Raw genomic sequence first — 17,045 nt, 5'->3', positions numbered from 1 at the left:
AAAACATAGATACCTGTAAAAGATGATCTACTCGACTCATTCCTAGAATATTACGTAATCTTTCGAGAAGAAAGGATTAACAAGACATAGTATCAAGTAACACCCGGACTACCGGTACCTGACAAAGTAGAAGAAAAAGATGGGAAACTCTAGTACCGAGGCAAAGTATATATCTACGATAAAGACCAATAGCTACGAATGATTCGAAAGCTCTACAAGTCGAAGCTCGGAGGACATAAAGGAGTTACGAAGACTGTCGTACAAGTTAAGAAACACTACGACTTTCTATAGCTAATGACACAAGTCAAGGAAGTTGTACAGAACTGCGACATCTGTAATTAAAGCAAAACGGCACGACATAAGCTGTATAGACTACTTTAGCCACTACTAATAGCCGATAAACTATGGAGTTTAGTTACGATAGACTTTATTACAAAGCTGCTAGAATCTAAGGATATAGCTATAGGGGTAATCTACGATAGTATTCTCACTATAGTAGACTGCCTAACTAAATAGGTATACTTCTTTCCCTATAAGGAGTCCTAGACAGTAGAACAGTTGGCAGACGTAATCTATCGGCAAGTTATATCAGTACACACTTAGCCGCGAGAATGGATCACCGACAGAGACACCAAATTCGCATCGAAATTCTAGCAAGCGTTAATACAACGATTAGGCGTTAACAGCAAACTGTTAACGGCATATCACCTATAGACCGACGGACAAACGGAGCAACTAAACTAAATCGTCGAACAGTATCTCCATTCTTACGTTAACTACTAATAAGACGACTAGGTCATGCTATTGCCAATAGTATAGCTCGCTTATAACACAATACTAACGGAAACGACCAAGGTCACACCATTCTTCGCGAACTATAGATATAAAGTAGACCTTAGATAAGGGCTAGAGATTATAGTGCCGAGAGCAGCAGTCAAAGTAGAACAAATGTACGTATTACATGAAAAGCTTAAAAAGGAACTCGAGTTTGTCAAAACGAGGATAAAGAACTACTACGACAAACATAGGCTTAAGGGACCTTGCCTAGAGAGGGAAGACAAAGTTTACCTAATCTTACGACACCTACGAACCAAACGACCAAGCAAGAAGCTAGATTTCAAAAAATTGGGACCATTTGTTATTAAAGAGCGAATCTTAATATCTAACTATCGACTATCGTTACCATTATCTATATAACTATAGACAGACGTTTTTCATATTTCACTCTTAGAGCTAGCGCCGAAGAACGCTAAAGTTATTATAAATATCGAAGCAGAAGACAAAGAAGAAGAATAGGACGTCGAAGAAATCTTAGATTTACGAGTTATTAATAGAGAACTGCAATATCTGGTTAAATAGCTTGATTTTGGACTAGAAGATAACTTATAGGAACCCGTCAAGAACCTAAATTGCCCTAAGAAACTTTAGCAGTTCCACCAGAGGAACCCTAATCGACCGAAAGCGATAGACCAGAAACTAACCCGAAATCGGCTAGCAAGGATAGATCTAAAGGAACTTTAGGATATATAGTATCCTAAAGCTACCCGAAATCGGCAGACAAACGAGATAAGGTCGAAGAAGACGTAGTAACCCTAGAAGTTTCCGCTGCCGCCGCTGCCTCAGCCTCCTCACACTCCACTCGTTCTAACTCCTCCACACTATCAATACCCCGAGTAATAGCCCTCATTATCTTCTTAAACCACATCCGCTTTTATTTCTAAAGACAAAGGACTTGCTCCTTAGCAGCTATAAGTTTATCCTCAAGTTTCTAATGCTAAGCCGCGATAGAACGAAGCTAAGCAGGGGAAACGCTAAGAACGTCATAATTCGAGCGTTTGTTACGGACGTACTCTATATATCGAGAAGAGTCGGCTTTTAAGACCTTATATAAACTAAGGCCTTTAGACTTACATGGCGAACAAGGACGTATTGTTAAAAGGCTATCCGAAGAAAGAATCGCTATAAGAAGGTAATTAGTACGAAGAGTCGATATAGCAGGTTTAGATTTCGACTTCTTTCTTATACAATTAGCCATCTCGATAACATCATAGAAGGCAAAGGAAAGAAGAAACTAGGAAACGTAATTACATATAGATAGGGGATATTAGTGCTATTTGAAACAGACCAGAGTCTTTCGAGGACAAAAGACCTAAAGGAGGGGCATCGTGTCACGATTTGGCTATATAAGGCAACCTAGCAAGGTATATAGGACCAATTAGGAACCATAAGACCTAAGGACCAATTAGGAAGTGATCGTAGTGATCGTACTTCGATCAAGATGAGCACTTAGGTAACGATCGTAGGATCGTAGCAGTGATCGCACGATCAAGACTCAAGGAAGAAGGACAGGGAATTGTATATAGTCACTCGTTCCACCGGACTCTAGCGAACTCTAGGAGTTCACCAGTAGTAACAATTACAATCACAGTACTCATACCAAGTATTGCTAATTACTGTAAGAGACAACTCTAAGTGTTGTTATAAACCCTTTGGCTTCACCGAATCCCTTAGACGACCTGCCTACCTGTCCCGCTCAATCTACCTTCGTCTGAACCCTTTTAGAAGAAGTCTAAGCTGGGTTTGTTATATAAAGTATCGTAAATTCTTATGATCTATATATATTTGTACTGGTTTAATCGTGTTGCTAAGGTATAGTTACTATTCCTTAAAAGCTTTAACAATCGTAAGTAGTTCCTTGTCATAGATCGGATAATTGAGACGTAGTCTATTAAGCTTCTTTAAAAAGAAGGCTATAGGATATAGCTTCCTTTGTTCGTCTTGTTATCCTAATTGTCCTCCGATAGCGTAATCTAAAGCGTCCGTTTCTACCTCAAATGGCTTCTTAGGGTTTGGTAGCACCAGTACTAGATCTTTAGTAATGGCGTTACGGATCTACGTAAATGCTTGCTTATACTGTTCTTCCTATTAGAATTTAGCATTCTTCTTGGTAAGTTTATACAAAGGTTATACAATCGCTCCAAAGTTCCTAATAAATATCTAGTAGAAGTTCGCAAACCTGATGAAACTTCGTACTTCCGTGACTAACGTCGGTCGTAGCCAATCCTTAATAGCTTTGACTTTTGAAGGTTCTATCCGGATTTGTCCTAGGGATATCTTGTATTCTAAAAAGACTATCTTCCTGATATAGAATTTGCTCTTTTCCTTGTTAACTAATAGCTTGTACGCGTGTAGCGCGTCTAGTACTGCTTTTACGTGCTTCTAGTGTTCGTCTATCATCTTAGAGAAGATAAGTATATCATCGAGATAATATACCGTAAATTTGTCAAGAAAGGGTCGGATAGCTTGATTAATTAGGGCTTAGAACGTTGCTAGCGCGTTTATAAGTCTAAATAGCATGACGAGGTACTTATAGTAGCTATAGGGTATCCTAAAGGCCGTTTTCCACTTATCGCCTTCTTTAATCTATATATAATTATAGGCCGATAGCAAGTCAAGACACGTAAAATATTAGGCTCCTACTAACTAATCTTAGAGCTGTAAGATTAGTAGTAATAGGTATCGGTTTTTCACAGTCTATTCGTTAAGTTACCGATAGTCAACGTATAACTATAGCTTTCTATCTTTCTTAGGTACAAACAGGATTAGGTAGCCTACTAGCGATATTAATAGGCAGATATATCCTCTTCGAAGGTTCTCCTCTAAATATTGCTTAAGTTCTTCATTCTATATCTAGCTCGTATAGTAAATCTTAAAGAACTTTAGTCGTACTCTTTCTTTAAGCTTAATCTTATGATCCTATAGGCCGTATTCTAGTAATCCTTCTAGATGCTTCAGTTCGAATGCTAGGTATCCTTCGTATTCCTTTGATACTTTCCTAGTCTTGTCTTGTTTCTTGATTTTCTAATAGTATACGAACTTAGTTCCATCTATAGCGATACTAGCGATTTCTCCTGTCTCAACCTACTGCTCTAGTTACAGTGCTCCGTATTCGTCAACGGAGAGAATAGCTATCGGCGGTTCAGCTCGTTCCTCCTGTCGTAGCGTCGATGTCGTTATACCGCTTCTTCTAGAGTCTATAGTGGTCTGCCTGCCACTATCTGTCTTTTACGGTGGATCCGTAGGATATGCCTTCCCCTAGGCATTGTCCGCTTACGATCCTTGCGCGCTCCCTATCTTACTAGTTAAATATGACTCTATTTGGGGTCGTAGATAGCTATCATTCCTCTAGCTAATGTCTAGGTCGTAATCTTTACACTATAGTAACCCTAATATTATATCTTTATCGTTACCTATATCTATAATGCTAAATATAACTACTATAGTTTTCCCTGCTATAGTGATATCGATTGGTTTGGTCTCCCTATATATCTATTACGTCGGAAATAGCCCTTTGACTATGCTATACTTCCGCTTCATTCTCTAGGGTATCTGTAGCTGATTTACAAGCGTCAGTAAAATCAGGTTTATCTCTGCTCTACTATCTACTAGTACAAGCATTTTATACTATTTCCATTGTACTGTTATCTATAATTGCTTATCTTACCGCCATCGTCCAAAGATTATAGCGATTTCCTATATTTCTGCTAGGAGGTCCCGATATAGTAGTCTTTTACGCTAGTTCCTCCTGTACTACGCTACTACTTGCTATTATATAGGCGTTAATGGTTTTTGGGCCCCTTAGAGGGCCCTAACCTGTTTCCTAGGTTAGTGCTAACCTTTTCGGTTATTCGGCTAATAGCGGCTTCGTCGATCGTACTCATTTCCGTAAGCCATTAAGTACTTATAGCTTCTTACTATTAGGTCTGTTCTGCTTTTTGTCGTACATGCTATAGCTTTATCTAAAGCTCCTAGATCTGCGATTTCTTTTTGTCCACGTAGTAGAGGTAGTCGTTACTCTAGCACGAGTCCTATATGTCTCGTCCTATTCTATAGTGCCTAGGCTAGGCTCGTTTTAGTATTACTATAATGCCTTCTAGATTGTAGGCTTTGATCTTCTAAAGTAATTCGGCCGCTCTATTTCCTACATTATAGACCTATTCTATAGGGCAGAGGCTTCCGTCCTCATTCCCTTGTTAGGTCGGCCAGTGATTGTTTTCGAATTTGTCGCGAAAGTAGTATCGGCATTCGTGTACCACATACTAGAACCAGGGCACTTGTATATATGCCTCGTGTCGCAGGTGTAGTCGCGTGGCGTCGCCTAGAAGGTATTAGAATTCTTTTCCAAATCCTTCCTACTATATGTAGACTATAGATACTCTAATGCTAAGGTAGGAGTGTTTCTTCTAATAGCTTTCCCATATACGCTTATCTTTTCCACGGTTCACATATATAAACTAGTACTTAGGGTTCTATATGTTATAGCTAAGTTGCTAATCGTCAGAATACTTGGCATAGCTGTCGGGCCTATCGTATATTACAGGCTATTCCCCTTTGATGGTTTCCACGATACGTCGGAGTTCCCTTATCTTGTCCCTTATTCTATCGCTCTACTAGGTAAGTTAAATCAAGTATTTATCCTATTCGCGTAGTTCCGTGTTAAGCCGGAAAACTTTGTTATAGTACTATTCGATTTGTTCCTAGAGGAATAGAATATTAGGTCCGGGTCTTTCAATTCCTTAGGTGTCGGTCGTCTATGATCTATCCTACCTCTAGGTAACTATAAAACCCTACTGCCTCAAGGCTAAGAGAATCGAAATTGGTGGTATATACTCTCCTACTATGTCCTATTTAGCAAGACCTGTCTCTAGGTCCACCGTGACCAGTTCGGAGTACAGTGCTTGTTTGTCTTCACTATCGCCGTTGTGTCCGAGACTATCCGTATCGCTATCCCTGTCTTTGTAGCTTGTAGCCGCTACTTCGATAACATCCTTAGCGGTTTCGTTAATAGCCGTAATTTCCTTTCTAGGGACTAGTTTCTAATCTTTCTTCGGGCTTCGATATTCTTGTCTGTAGTGTCCTTTCTTTCTATAGTTATAGTAGGTAACGTTAGACTTGTCTTTGGTCGTTTTCTTCTTGTCCTGCTTCTATGCTATATCTATATCTATAGCTCTAGGATACATCCTATACGAGGTACTAACGTATGCTTGTTTTTTCTTATTATTAGCCTTGACCGTGGTTCTGTTTATCTAACCTCGTTTCTACTACTCTTATATATAGAGTTAATCATTAATTCTAATAGCCTATATAATATATTCGTCTAAAGTCTTAGGCCGGTCGTACTTATATAGTTTGTCTTTAACCTTTTCCTTTAAGCCGTTATAGAATAGTTATATTAATGCCTTATCGTTAAGCTAAGACTTAAGCATATTCTATCTAAACTATATAGTATAGGAGGCTATTAACTTAGTCTATCGGAGATTAGCAAGTCTTTCTTACGTATAAATCTTCTTATCTTTGTCACTAAAAACCTTCCGAAGCTCTTCTTCAAACCGGTCGTAGGATCGAAAGACTACCTATATAAATGCGTCTCGGTCGTCTTTATCTTCCTTAGTAAGATAGTTATTCTATATAGGCTTAAACTATCTAAGTGCCTTACCCTCTAGTCTCGTAGCTACATAGAGGACTTTGGCTTTATCGTCTGGAAACTTGTCGTCATTAAGCCGGAAGTAGGATCAGAGGTTTGTTAAGAATCCTACAAGATCCTCCTTAGTTCCTCCGTATTTGCCAGGTAGTTCGATCTTAATACGGCTCGCTTTAGCGCCCTTAAGTGCTTTAATTTTAACGTAGGCCTCGTTAACTAGCTTCTACAAGTGCTTTTCACCATTTTCGAGCTCCTTGATCCAAGCTTAAGCAACCTTGTCTCTCTAGTCCAACTCCTGAATCCGCTACTAGAGTTGACCGAGCTAAGCAAGCAGCTATTCGGCCGTGACGTTGGTAGCCATGTCGATGTCAAGGTCGAAATTACCTCTGTTCTGAGCTATGATAGAACAAAGGGAGTGATAGCAATGTATGACGAACCTAGCTCAGACTTCTTCTGAAAGGGTTTAGACGGAGGTAAATTAAGCGGGACAAGCGTATAGGTCGTCTAAGGGATTTGGTAAAGCTAAAAGGTTCATAATAATACTAGAGTTGTCTCCTATAATGGTTAGTGATGCTTGGTATAAATACTGGTGATTGTAGGTTAGGTTGCTATCACTAGTGAACTCCTAGAGTCCACTATAACGAGTGACTATTTACATGTATATATACTTTTGCTGATCGCTTATAATCCCTTTCTATCCTGCCCTTGGATCGCCTTTGGTAGCTAGCTATCCTCTGCTATCTTTCCCTTTTTGGCAATCGTTTGCCTATGGTAGCCCGCGCTCCCTAGCGATCCCATGTCAGCCTTGCTTCGTGCCCTTCTTGATTGGTGGCTCATTTAGCCTTCTATGCCCTACCAGGTCGCGGTATATAGTTGGCTCGTGACAAGTTATTTCTTATAGTAGTTAGTAATACTTGGTATAAGTACTATAATTATAGGTTACTATTACTAGTAAACTCCTAGAGTCTACTATAACGAGTGACTATCTATATATATATATATAATCTTAGGATTATTAATAGTCGTGGTGATCCTCTATACTGGCTTACCTAGCTTATATCGTGAGCTAGTAATCCTCTGCTAGGATCATTTCTTGCTAAGTGTGATCCTATCCTAATTAGCCTATCATTCCTGCTGTCCTATTGGCCTATTAGGGAGGCGGCTTAGACGGCGTCCTGCATATATATTTTCGTGACAGTATGACTAAGTTAGCCTTGACGAACGGAGCTAGGACCTTATAACCTTTTAAACGCTTATTGGCCTCTTCTAGATATATACCTTCCTTATAGGTAGAACGAACTCTATTGCCTAGTTTTAACGAGCAATGACCTAGATCTTCTAGAACCTAATTCTAGATATCTATTATATTTACCTAGATAATATCTATATAAAAGGGCTATAGTCTGACTATAATAGGGAAGAGGTTACCCCTAGGTTATAGAAGTTTATAGTCAAATACCTCTAGAACATTAATATAGTTTTCCTAAATGCTAAACTTGCCAGAGCTACCATTATAGCTAGGAAATCCTAGTAGTATCGCTTATAAGTGGTATTACTTAGCTATCTCTATATATCTAAAAGGTAACTACCTAATAATGCGAAAGTTACGAAAATCCTTAAGTAGACTTCCTATTTAGATTTAAAGGATCTTTATACCTGCCTAGGGATCGTTAGCTATTACTAGATCTAGATAGAGCACTTCGCTATAATTGCTTGGCCGCTATATAACCTAATAAAGAAGAATGCCTATTAGGAATAAGGCCTTACTTAATAGCAAGCTATAAAGAAACTCTAAACTTGAATAACCATTGCCCTGGTCCTTATACTACTTGTTTTTAATAACCCTAGGTATAGTTAGATATACCTAATGACCAATACAAGTCTTTTCGGTTAGGGAGGAGTCATTAAACAAGTTAGCCCCAATAAGAAGAGGCACCTATACCGGTTTAAGAGTAGGATATAGTCTAAGGCAGAGAAACGGTACGACCTTACCAAATAGGAGCTCTATAGACTACTTTTCCTATTAAAACGTTTCTGATAGTACCTCTTTGGTATTTACTTTATTATGGAGATAGATGCTCTTGTCCTAGTTTACTAGCTAAACGGTATAGCTAGTAATGTACCTAGAGCCTTAATAATACGGTAGATCGTATAGATTTAGCTATTCGACTTTGAGGTTAAGCATATTCCAGGTTCTAAAAACGCTATTGCTAATAGGCTTTTACGGAAGCCTCCTAGTCTATCTAATTAGATAGAGAAAGCAAACGAAGAGGATATTGACGATTAGGTTGACATATAAATCTATACTAACCGCGTTAGCGATCCTCCTGAACCTATAGACCTAAACCTTAAGGAAGGATATTCTAAATACTCTAGAGCTATCATACGGTACTTGGCTACTCTAGAAGAACCTATAGCTATCTAACTATACTAGTAGCGACGTTTATTTAAGAAGGAAGCGCTTAAATATTTAGTAGATAAGGGCTATCTGTTCCTTTGGCTAGCAAATAATACCTAGAATCCTTAATATATAGTAGATACCTTAGAAGAAAGGTAACAAATCTTCTAGGCTTACTATAATAAGATAGGCTATAAGGGTAGAGAAGCTACCTACTAGAGGGTCACTAACTACTATTACTAGAAGGGAATATATACTAATATAGTAGAATAGATTCGTATCTACGTAGAATATTAGGTATAGAATGCTAAAAGATTTAAGGAGGTATATTTGTATTCGGAACCTTCTCTAATCCTATTTACAAAATGATACTTAGATATCTAGTTTATACCCTCTAATTAGAAGAGGAAGCCTTATTTCCTCCTTAAGGTATATAACAATCTTATAGGATTTGTAGAAGCCGAAGTCCTACCTAACAAATCAGCTAGAGCGGTAAAGAACTTTATTAACTATAACATTCTCCTTCGTTAGGGGCTCCTAGAAGTTATAGTCATTAATAAGGGATCTAAATTTAAAGGGGAAGCGAAAGCTATCCTAGAGGAACTAGGGGTAAAATGTATTATTATCTCTCTCTATAACTCTAGGGCTAACGGTATTAATAAGGCTAGGTATATACCTATTATAGCTTCCCTAGCAAAGATAACTATAGGGACTAGAAAGAACTAGTGATAACTTCTTCCCTATATCCTATATACTAACCGTACTACCATTTAAAATAGCTATAGCTACTTACCTTTTAACCTTATCTATAACTATAATCCTATTAGCCTGATCGAAAACGATATCCCTACCTAGCGAATTCTTTACTAGGACTCTATAGCCATCCGACTAGACAGGGAAAATTAAGTAGAAGCCCGTCTATAATTATTAGAACTCTATACTAAGGTATTGCTTAATACGGAATTTAATCTAGAAGTTACTACTAAAAAAGTTGCCAAAGCTAGACAAAAAATGGCTAAACGCTAAAACGAGGCCTATTGCTATAAATTCAAAGCCAAGAATGCTTAAATCAAGGCAGGCGATCTTATTCTAGTATACGATAATATTTAGCAGATCGATATAAGTTTATTTTAAAAACTCTAATACCGGTGGCATAGTCTATACTAGGTCTAGGAAGTTAGGAATAGAAATACCTACTACCTAGAGACTCTTGATAGTATAACTATATAAATACTATATTCTACGAACTATATTAAGAAGTTTTTTAAGCAGGATAGAGTTTAGCTTAAAGCTAATAGATCTAATAGTTTTCTAGGCAAGTAGAACCCCTAGAACTAGGAAGTAGATTCTTTACTACCAGAAGCGCTTAAAGAAGTAATAGTAAAAGAGGAAGCTCCTAGACGAACTAGGTAATTATGACTAAGCGACCGACTTACTAGATCTAAAGCCTAAGAGTAACGATAGTAATAGTAGGAGCTTATAGTTAAACTAACCAGAGGGAAACTACCTAGATTTTAACCTTTAAGCGATTAATAAAAATATAAGTTAACCCTATTTAATTTTACTTCTATTTACTCTTTACTACCTAAACCCCTAATTACCCCTTTTCTATATCGCCTTTACCCCTTTCCCCTAAATCCTTAATTCCTTACCTATAAGCGCTATCTACCCTATTTATAAGCTATCTATTAATCTCTAACTATACCGTCTAAATCTATTGAAATTAGAGAGCTCTTTTTCTATATTATTAGCTAGATATTCTTTAGCTAGCTATTAAGGTTAAATTTAGCCTAACCTATAAGTCAAAGGTTAAAATCTTAGGAGCTATTATTAACTATATCTTCCTACAAGCACTTCTTATCACTCTAGTAGCAGTTTCCGTACTATCTGTCTAGGACAGGACCTATTAAAATGTAGCTATAGAATAGCTATATAGCGTAGATAGTAACAAGCTTCTTGTTTCTCGGAGGGATAACCTTGGTTATCGACCTTTAGTAGGACTATTTATAGGCCTAGCACGGTGTCAGATTCCTATATCCCTAATTAGCTCTTCCTCTAACTAGGGGGAGGAAGTTATTCTTATATATCCCTAAATACCTAGATGAACAAACCGAGAACTTAGGCCTAGCAGGTAACTATAGTGTAAATCTACCGACCAAACGGACTACCGTTATTGATTTCCGCGAAAACTAGGTATAACCGCTTTACTAAAGCTCTCTTATAGGTATAGAAGAATTCTATATAGGTAGGAGCAAGTCTTAGGATTCCAAACATTTACTCTAAGATATTAGGATTAAGGTTTAACTCCTAATGAATATATAGGATTACCTATATCTTAGGGTATTTAATAAAGAAGAATCTATAGTATAAAAGGAACAGTTTATACTAGTACTATATTAAGGCTACCTCTAGATAATCTAAAGGCATTAGGGGATCTTCTAGGTAAGCTACTCTCACTACCTATATAAACTTAGGAGGCGCTAGGAACCGATTATCCTAGATAGTCGTCAAATCTACCGGCCGGTTAGTTATCAAGGGAAGTATAGGCTTAGTATCCTTGTCGATTTCTATGTCTTCCTAGACAGAGGATTTGTATCTCTAGTGCTTAACTCTTTTGGTAGATATAGTGGTCAAACTTGCTTATAGGAGCTTATAACAAGTTCAAAGGGGAAGTAATATAGGAAGAAGCAGTATTAGCCGTCTAAATGGAGGAAGACGATTGCAAACAAGAGTTAGTTAGGAGGGTAGAAAAGTAAGAAGAAGTTTAAGGAGAAATAGAGGATACTTATCCTTTAAATGATTTAATAGTTAAGGCACTAGAACTACTAGACTTCTATTTAAAGAAGGTATACCTAGGCTAAAATGACCTATTATATAATGGGTTATATTCCTTCATTATTACTAGATGAAATATAAGTTAAGGTCATTCCTTAGAGTTATAATGAAGAATGACCTAGTTATATAAAGGCTAATATAGTTATCTATTAGATAGCACTAGAACTAATAAATATAGCCTAGAACTGCTAGATAAGGAAGGTATCTAGGAAGAACTAGAAGGTCCATAAATATCCCTAACTTAGCCCTCCTCCTCTCTCTCTTTTCTATAACTATAAACTACAAATCGCTAACTTATAAAAATACTAAACAAAATGTCTTCTCTACCTAGTTAGATAGCTAGGCACCATTAGGCAAGTATTTTACCAAGCGATTCATTTCTAAATATTAGTAGTCTAGGTTTTAAGCGACTCTATATAAGTCTTCTGATGGCAAACACGTATAGGGATAACGTTAGAGAGTTAGATCGAAGAAGAAGAGAAGGATCGGTTCTTCTCCCTCTAACTAAAGGGCCGAGCTAACCAAGTATAGGACTACCTTTACTCCTTCTAAGAGAAGATCCGGAAACCCTAAGGCTCTTTCTTCGGTACCTCCTTATAACTTAGGTCCTAGGGGAAGAAATCGCTAACTACCTAGGGAGCGATAATACCTAGAAGCTCTTTAATAAGCCGTATACTAGGCCTATTCCCTACCCTAGGGAAGTGGTAGCTAAAAGGCTAGAATGGCTTATAAGCCTTAGTCTTAAGACTAACGAGCGAATCGTTAGCTACCTATTTCCCTTATATACTAGGCTATATAGCTAAGGGAAGATATACTTTAGCTAGTATTAGTATAATATCGCTATAAACCTATATAATATTAAAGGGCTTATATTAAGAAAGGAGTACCTAAACGGCTATGACCTTTTAAACCTACTTTAGTATATATTAGTGTCTTATAAGCTATATATTTATATCTTTCTAGAAGCCATTAGCAACCTAAAGTCTAAATGGTTAGCACTACCCCTACAAAAATGAAAAGATATAGCTAGAAAACGATTCTAGGTAATCCTCTGCTATTTACGATAATTATATTAGGCTATAGCTATATATAACTAGATAGAGTCCTATCTCCATTATATAGATTCCTATCCTTTTAATAAGTAGAGCTAAAAAGATCCATTCAAAACTCTATAGGATAAGGTCATTCTCCCTAGCTTTCTTTTTCTACTACTTAGAGGTTATATATACTAGCTAATAATATAGGTAATATTAAAGCAAAAGGGCCAGTGGGAATATAGCGTCTAGGTCGCTAAGTTCTATCGCTTCTACTTTTAAGAGATATAATAGGGAGATAAGGCACGGCTTAAGCTCCCCTAGTAGAAGGGCTATCTATATATAGGGCTAAAAGTAATAGAAGCTAAAAACAAGATATTAACGCTCTAGCTTAGAATAATCCGGATAGCTCTAGGCTATCTGCCTAATAGCTCCCTCTAGCTAGAGAAGCTAAAGAACCCTTAGGGGGATAGCCGTCTCTATTAACTGCCTAGATAGCCTATAGATAAGCCACTTCATAGGCTGCTAGTTCTATAGCTATAGCTATAGCTAGGATAGGCTAAATTAGTTATCTCTGTCTCATAGAGGAAGGAGAAGATAACCTACTGTTAATAAAGGAGTAACTAGTTATAAAGAAGGATCGTTAGGTTCCCTTAGACAATACTATCTAGCGGTTCCTTAGCAAGGTACCTAAAAGACTTAGGCTACCTTAGCTACTTTAATAGGCGCTTAAGTATCCTTATAAACTAAGGATAGCTATTTACTAGTACATAGTAGAATAGGTAAAGGAGCAAGTTATAGCTATAGAAGGCTAAAGAAAACCTTTAGAGTTATAGTAGTAGTAACTAGTTAAGTAGGTGCCTCTAGTACTACGATAGCCGCCTAGTTAGGCCAAGACGAAGCCGAGTAAGCTAGTATAGATATAGGAGATACGCTTAACCCGAGCTGCTAAGAAAAGACGGGCTTGTCGGCATCGTCCTAACGATGATCCTACCGAATAGACTCGGCCCCTACTATCCAAACGTTTAGAGCCTGAAGATCTTAAGCTGGTTCTTAAGTACCTGTTATAGTTTATAGGCTAGGATACGCTAGATACCAAAGTAAAAGCCTAGCAAAGGCGTCAGGTATCTAAGAAACGGCCCTTGCCCGAAGGTAATAGTAAAGCCAAGCGGACTAGGCGTCGTAAGGAACGCGAGTAAGGTTTTAGGTCCGAATTTGCCGGTAGGAGCCTTAGGGCGAATTCGAAGGGGAAGTATAGACTAGGGCTAGAAGTTCTTAATATGACTAGGGGGATATAGGGTATAGTTTTGTTTTTCTAGTTCTGTTAAGCGTCATTATATATAATAGGTATAAATAGAGGTTACCTATCTAGGGGGGGCACTAGATAGATAGATAAAGATAATAGATAGCTTTTAACACTTATTTACTCTAATAGATCTAAGTGATAGGGTATAATTCTTCTTTCTTTTATAAGCTAAGGATATCTTTTCTATATAGGTAGACTCTTTTACATCTATCTAGAGGGATACCACTGTCGCTACCTTTGCCTCTATCGTCGTTGCCGTCCGGATGGTCGGACTTGCCTGCTATGACCGCGAATACTCGGATGCCCTAGACATTTTAAACCAAAGCTCCTCCTTATCTGACCAGACGGAGGTTTAGTTCCAGAGGTGCTAAGTAGTGCCCTAGAGGGTTGGTACTAGCTTAATAGATATGACTAGGTAGACTTTCTAGGATTTAGGAAAATCTAACTTATATATTAGTTTTCCTACCTTCTGTTTGATTTTGAATGGTCCTGCCCTCTAGGCTAACTACTTCCTATTAGGTTTGCCAGGTAGGTAGTAGCCTTTATATAGACGTAGCTAGACAGTGTCTCTAACCTTGAATTTAGTAGGTATATATCTCTAGTTATATTATAACTTGGCTATAGCTATGGCTTGGTCGATCATTTTGCTAGCTTTGGCCTAATATTACTTATATAGGATTTCCAAAGCTTCCCGTCTACTAGATTTGGCGGTCCTCTTGCTAAGGATATCTAGGACTAAGTGTAGCTTAAATCTATATACTAGCTTATTTGGTAACCTTCTAATACTAGTAACTAGGGTATTATTAAGGTAGTACTATAGAGTAGGGAGGATCTTGACCTATAAGCAGTCAGAATTGGCCGCAAAGTTCATTCTAAGTGCGATTTCTATAGTCTAGTTCGTCCGTTCGGACCAGCCGTTGGTCTATAGGTAGTAGGCTATAGAAAACAATAGCTTGGTTCCTAGTAGTAGGAATATTTCCTTCTATAGGTCGGATGTAAACTTAGGGTCACGATCGCTAATGATCTAGGTAGGTATACCCTAGTTAGTAAATATCTAGGTCCTTAGAAGAACGGTTACCTATTCCTTGGCTATATATATCTGGTAGCCTACTATAAGTAGCTTCTTCTTACTAAACTTATATATTACAATATGGAGTATATCTACTAGTATATAGCCTTCAAGTGACTAGAGGGTCCTGACGGTTAGTACTAATGGCAAGTCAGTAATAAAGTCTATAGCTACTATATAATATAGTATTAGCTAGGTCCGAATTAGCTAGAGTTCCCCTAGTAATAGGTTCTAGTTAGTCAAGTTTACCTAGTATACCTTATAATACTATACGAACTTTAAGACTTTCTAAGCCTTCTTATAGAAATGGATAGCTATAAGCTTATTTATTATCTTGTTTTTACCGAAATGGTGTATATTATTATAAATGATCTAAAGGATTAGGTTAATATAGCTTTTCGGTAGGCAGAGTCTCCTAGTACCATTGAAGTCGATATAGAAAAGTAGCCTATTTGTTGATTCGAACGGTCCTATAGGTAGTTTTAGCCGTCTACGTTTCCTAACCCTATTCTAGTTATTTCTAACTAGGTCCTTCTCGCTTTCGTAGAGTATATAGTAGATAGGTCTATACTTATAATCCTTAGGATAGCTAGCGATGATTCTAGCCCTAAACTTATCACTAAGCACTAGTTCTATGATAGTTATATTTACTATAAAGATATCCTTGTCCTAGTGCTTGCTCTAGATATCGCTAAGTTCGTTAGCCAGACTATCCTTAACCTTTAGATCCTCCTATTCCTATATAGGTAGTCTTGATAGTACGTTAGGTATAACATTTAAGGTTCCTAGGATATAGAAGATATTAAAGTTAAATCCGGACAGGTAATTAGTAGCATTAGCTAACTTAAGGTTAGCCTTAGCTAGATCTATTATAATTAGAGATATATACTTTATAATCCCTTTTATAAGAGTATAGTTAGTAAGGATATTAACTAGATACCTATTCGATTAGACTATCTTTCTAAGCTTCCTAATTACCTAGATAAGTATAGTAATCTCTACCTTAGTGGATCTATAGTATTTTTCTATATTAATAGTTACTTATAATATAAATAGGATAGGCTATACCTTACTTATAGGAATATCCTTACTAGGAATTTTCTCTTTATCTTAGTTACCCTTAAGTTAGAAGGTAATAACGCTATAGCTATCATAGTAGGCATCTAACTTTAGGAATAGTAGCTTTTCTAGGTAATAGTAATAGAGGAACTCCTAGTTATATAGGTACTCTTATAGTAGTCAGAATGACTTAAGTTCTTCCTTAGTTAGAGTGAATTTAACGGTAGATATAACTGCTTTCCGGGTACGTTTAGCTTTCCTAGGGTTTAATTTTCCTTCCTTTCGGGCTGCTACTATTAGTACCGTCTTCCAGGCTTAGAGTAGCCTTACTTTGGTATCAAACTATAGAATGCCTTTCCTAAGCTATCTAGCTATCCTAAGGTAATGCTCTAAGCTATCGAGAGTGTCTAGGAACTTTAGCTTCTTAAAGGTAGTAATATAGTCGTCGGTTTTAGCAATGTTTTTGCTATTTATAATATACCTAAGGAGTCTTATAGCCAGGTATCCTATAAGAGATTTAGTAGCGTTAATATGAATATAAGCCTTGTTAAGGATTTCGTAAACGGTGTATAGGTATTCTAGGTATTCCTCCTTTGTTTTCCTAAAGATAATAATATTGTCAATGTATACCTTAACGAAATAGCGGTATTTAAGGAAAAGTCTATCTATATAGTGTTATATAAATGTAGGTATATTTTTAAAACCTATAAATACCATATTAGATTTCTCTAGGCTATAATAGCTTATAACTACTATATAGTTATTATACTCCTTAGTAACTAGTAACTAGTAGAAGAATCCTAAGGTATCTAGAGCTATAAAGAACTTATTACTAACTATAGTAGCTATAATGTCGTCCTAGT

General features: G+C 37.2%; 1 protein-coding gene across 1 annotated transcript; it reads right to left on the bottom strand.

Moving 5' to 3' along the window:
• Positions 1-16,545: 16,545 nt before the first annotated feature.
• On the bottom strand, positions 16,546-16,842 carry MYCTH_2050200 (uncharacterized protein; the record flags this gene model as incomplete). The annotated part of the gene is made up of 1 exon (XM_003658515.1): positions 16,546-16,842. A coding segment is annotated over one exon (297 nt), but the record flags the coding sequence as incomplete, so codon positions are not given.
• Between the last annotated feature and the right edge of the window lie 203 nt (positions 16,843-17,045).

Source organism: Thermothelomyces thermophilus, chromosome 1 (assembly GCF_000226095.1).
Source record: "Thermothelomyces thermophilus ATCC 42464 chromosome 1, complete sequence".
Lineage (NCBI taxonomy): Eukaryota > Fungi > Ascomycota > Sordariomycetes > Sordariales > Chaetomiaceae > Thermothelomyces > Thermothelomyces thermophilus.
The sequence above is the reverse complement of the archived record's forward strand: the minus strand, read 5'-3'. Positions and strand labels throughout refer to the sequence as shown.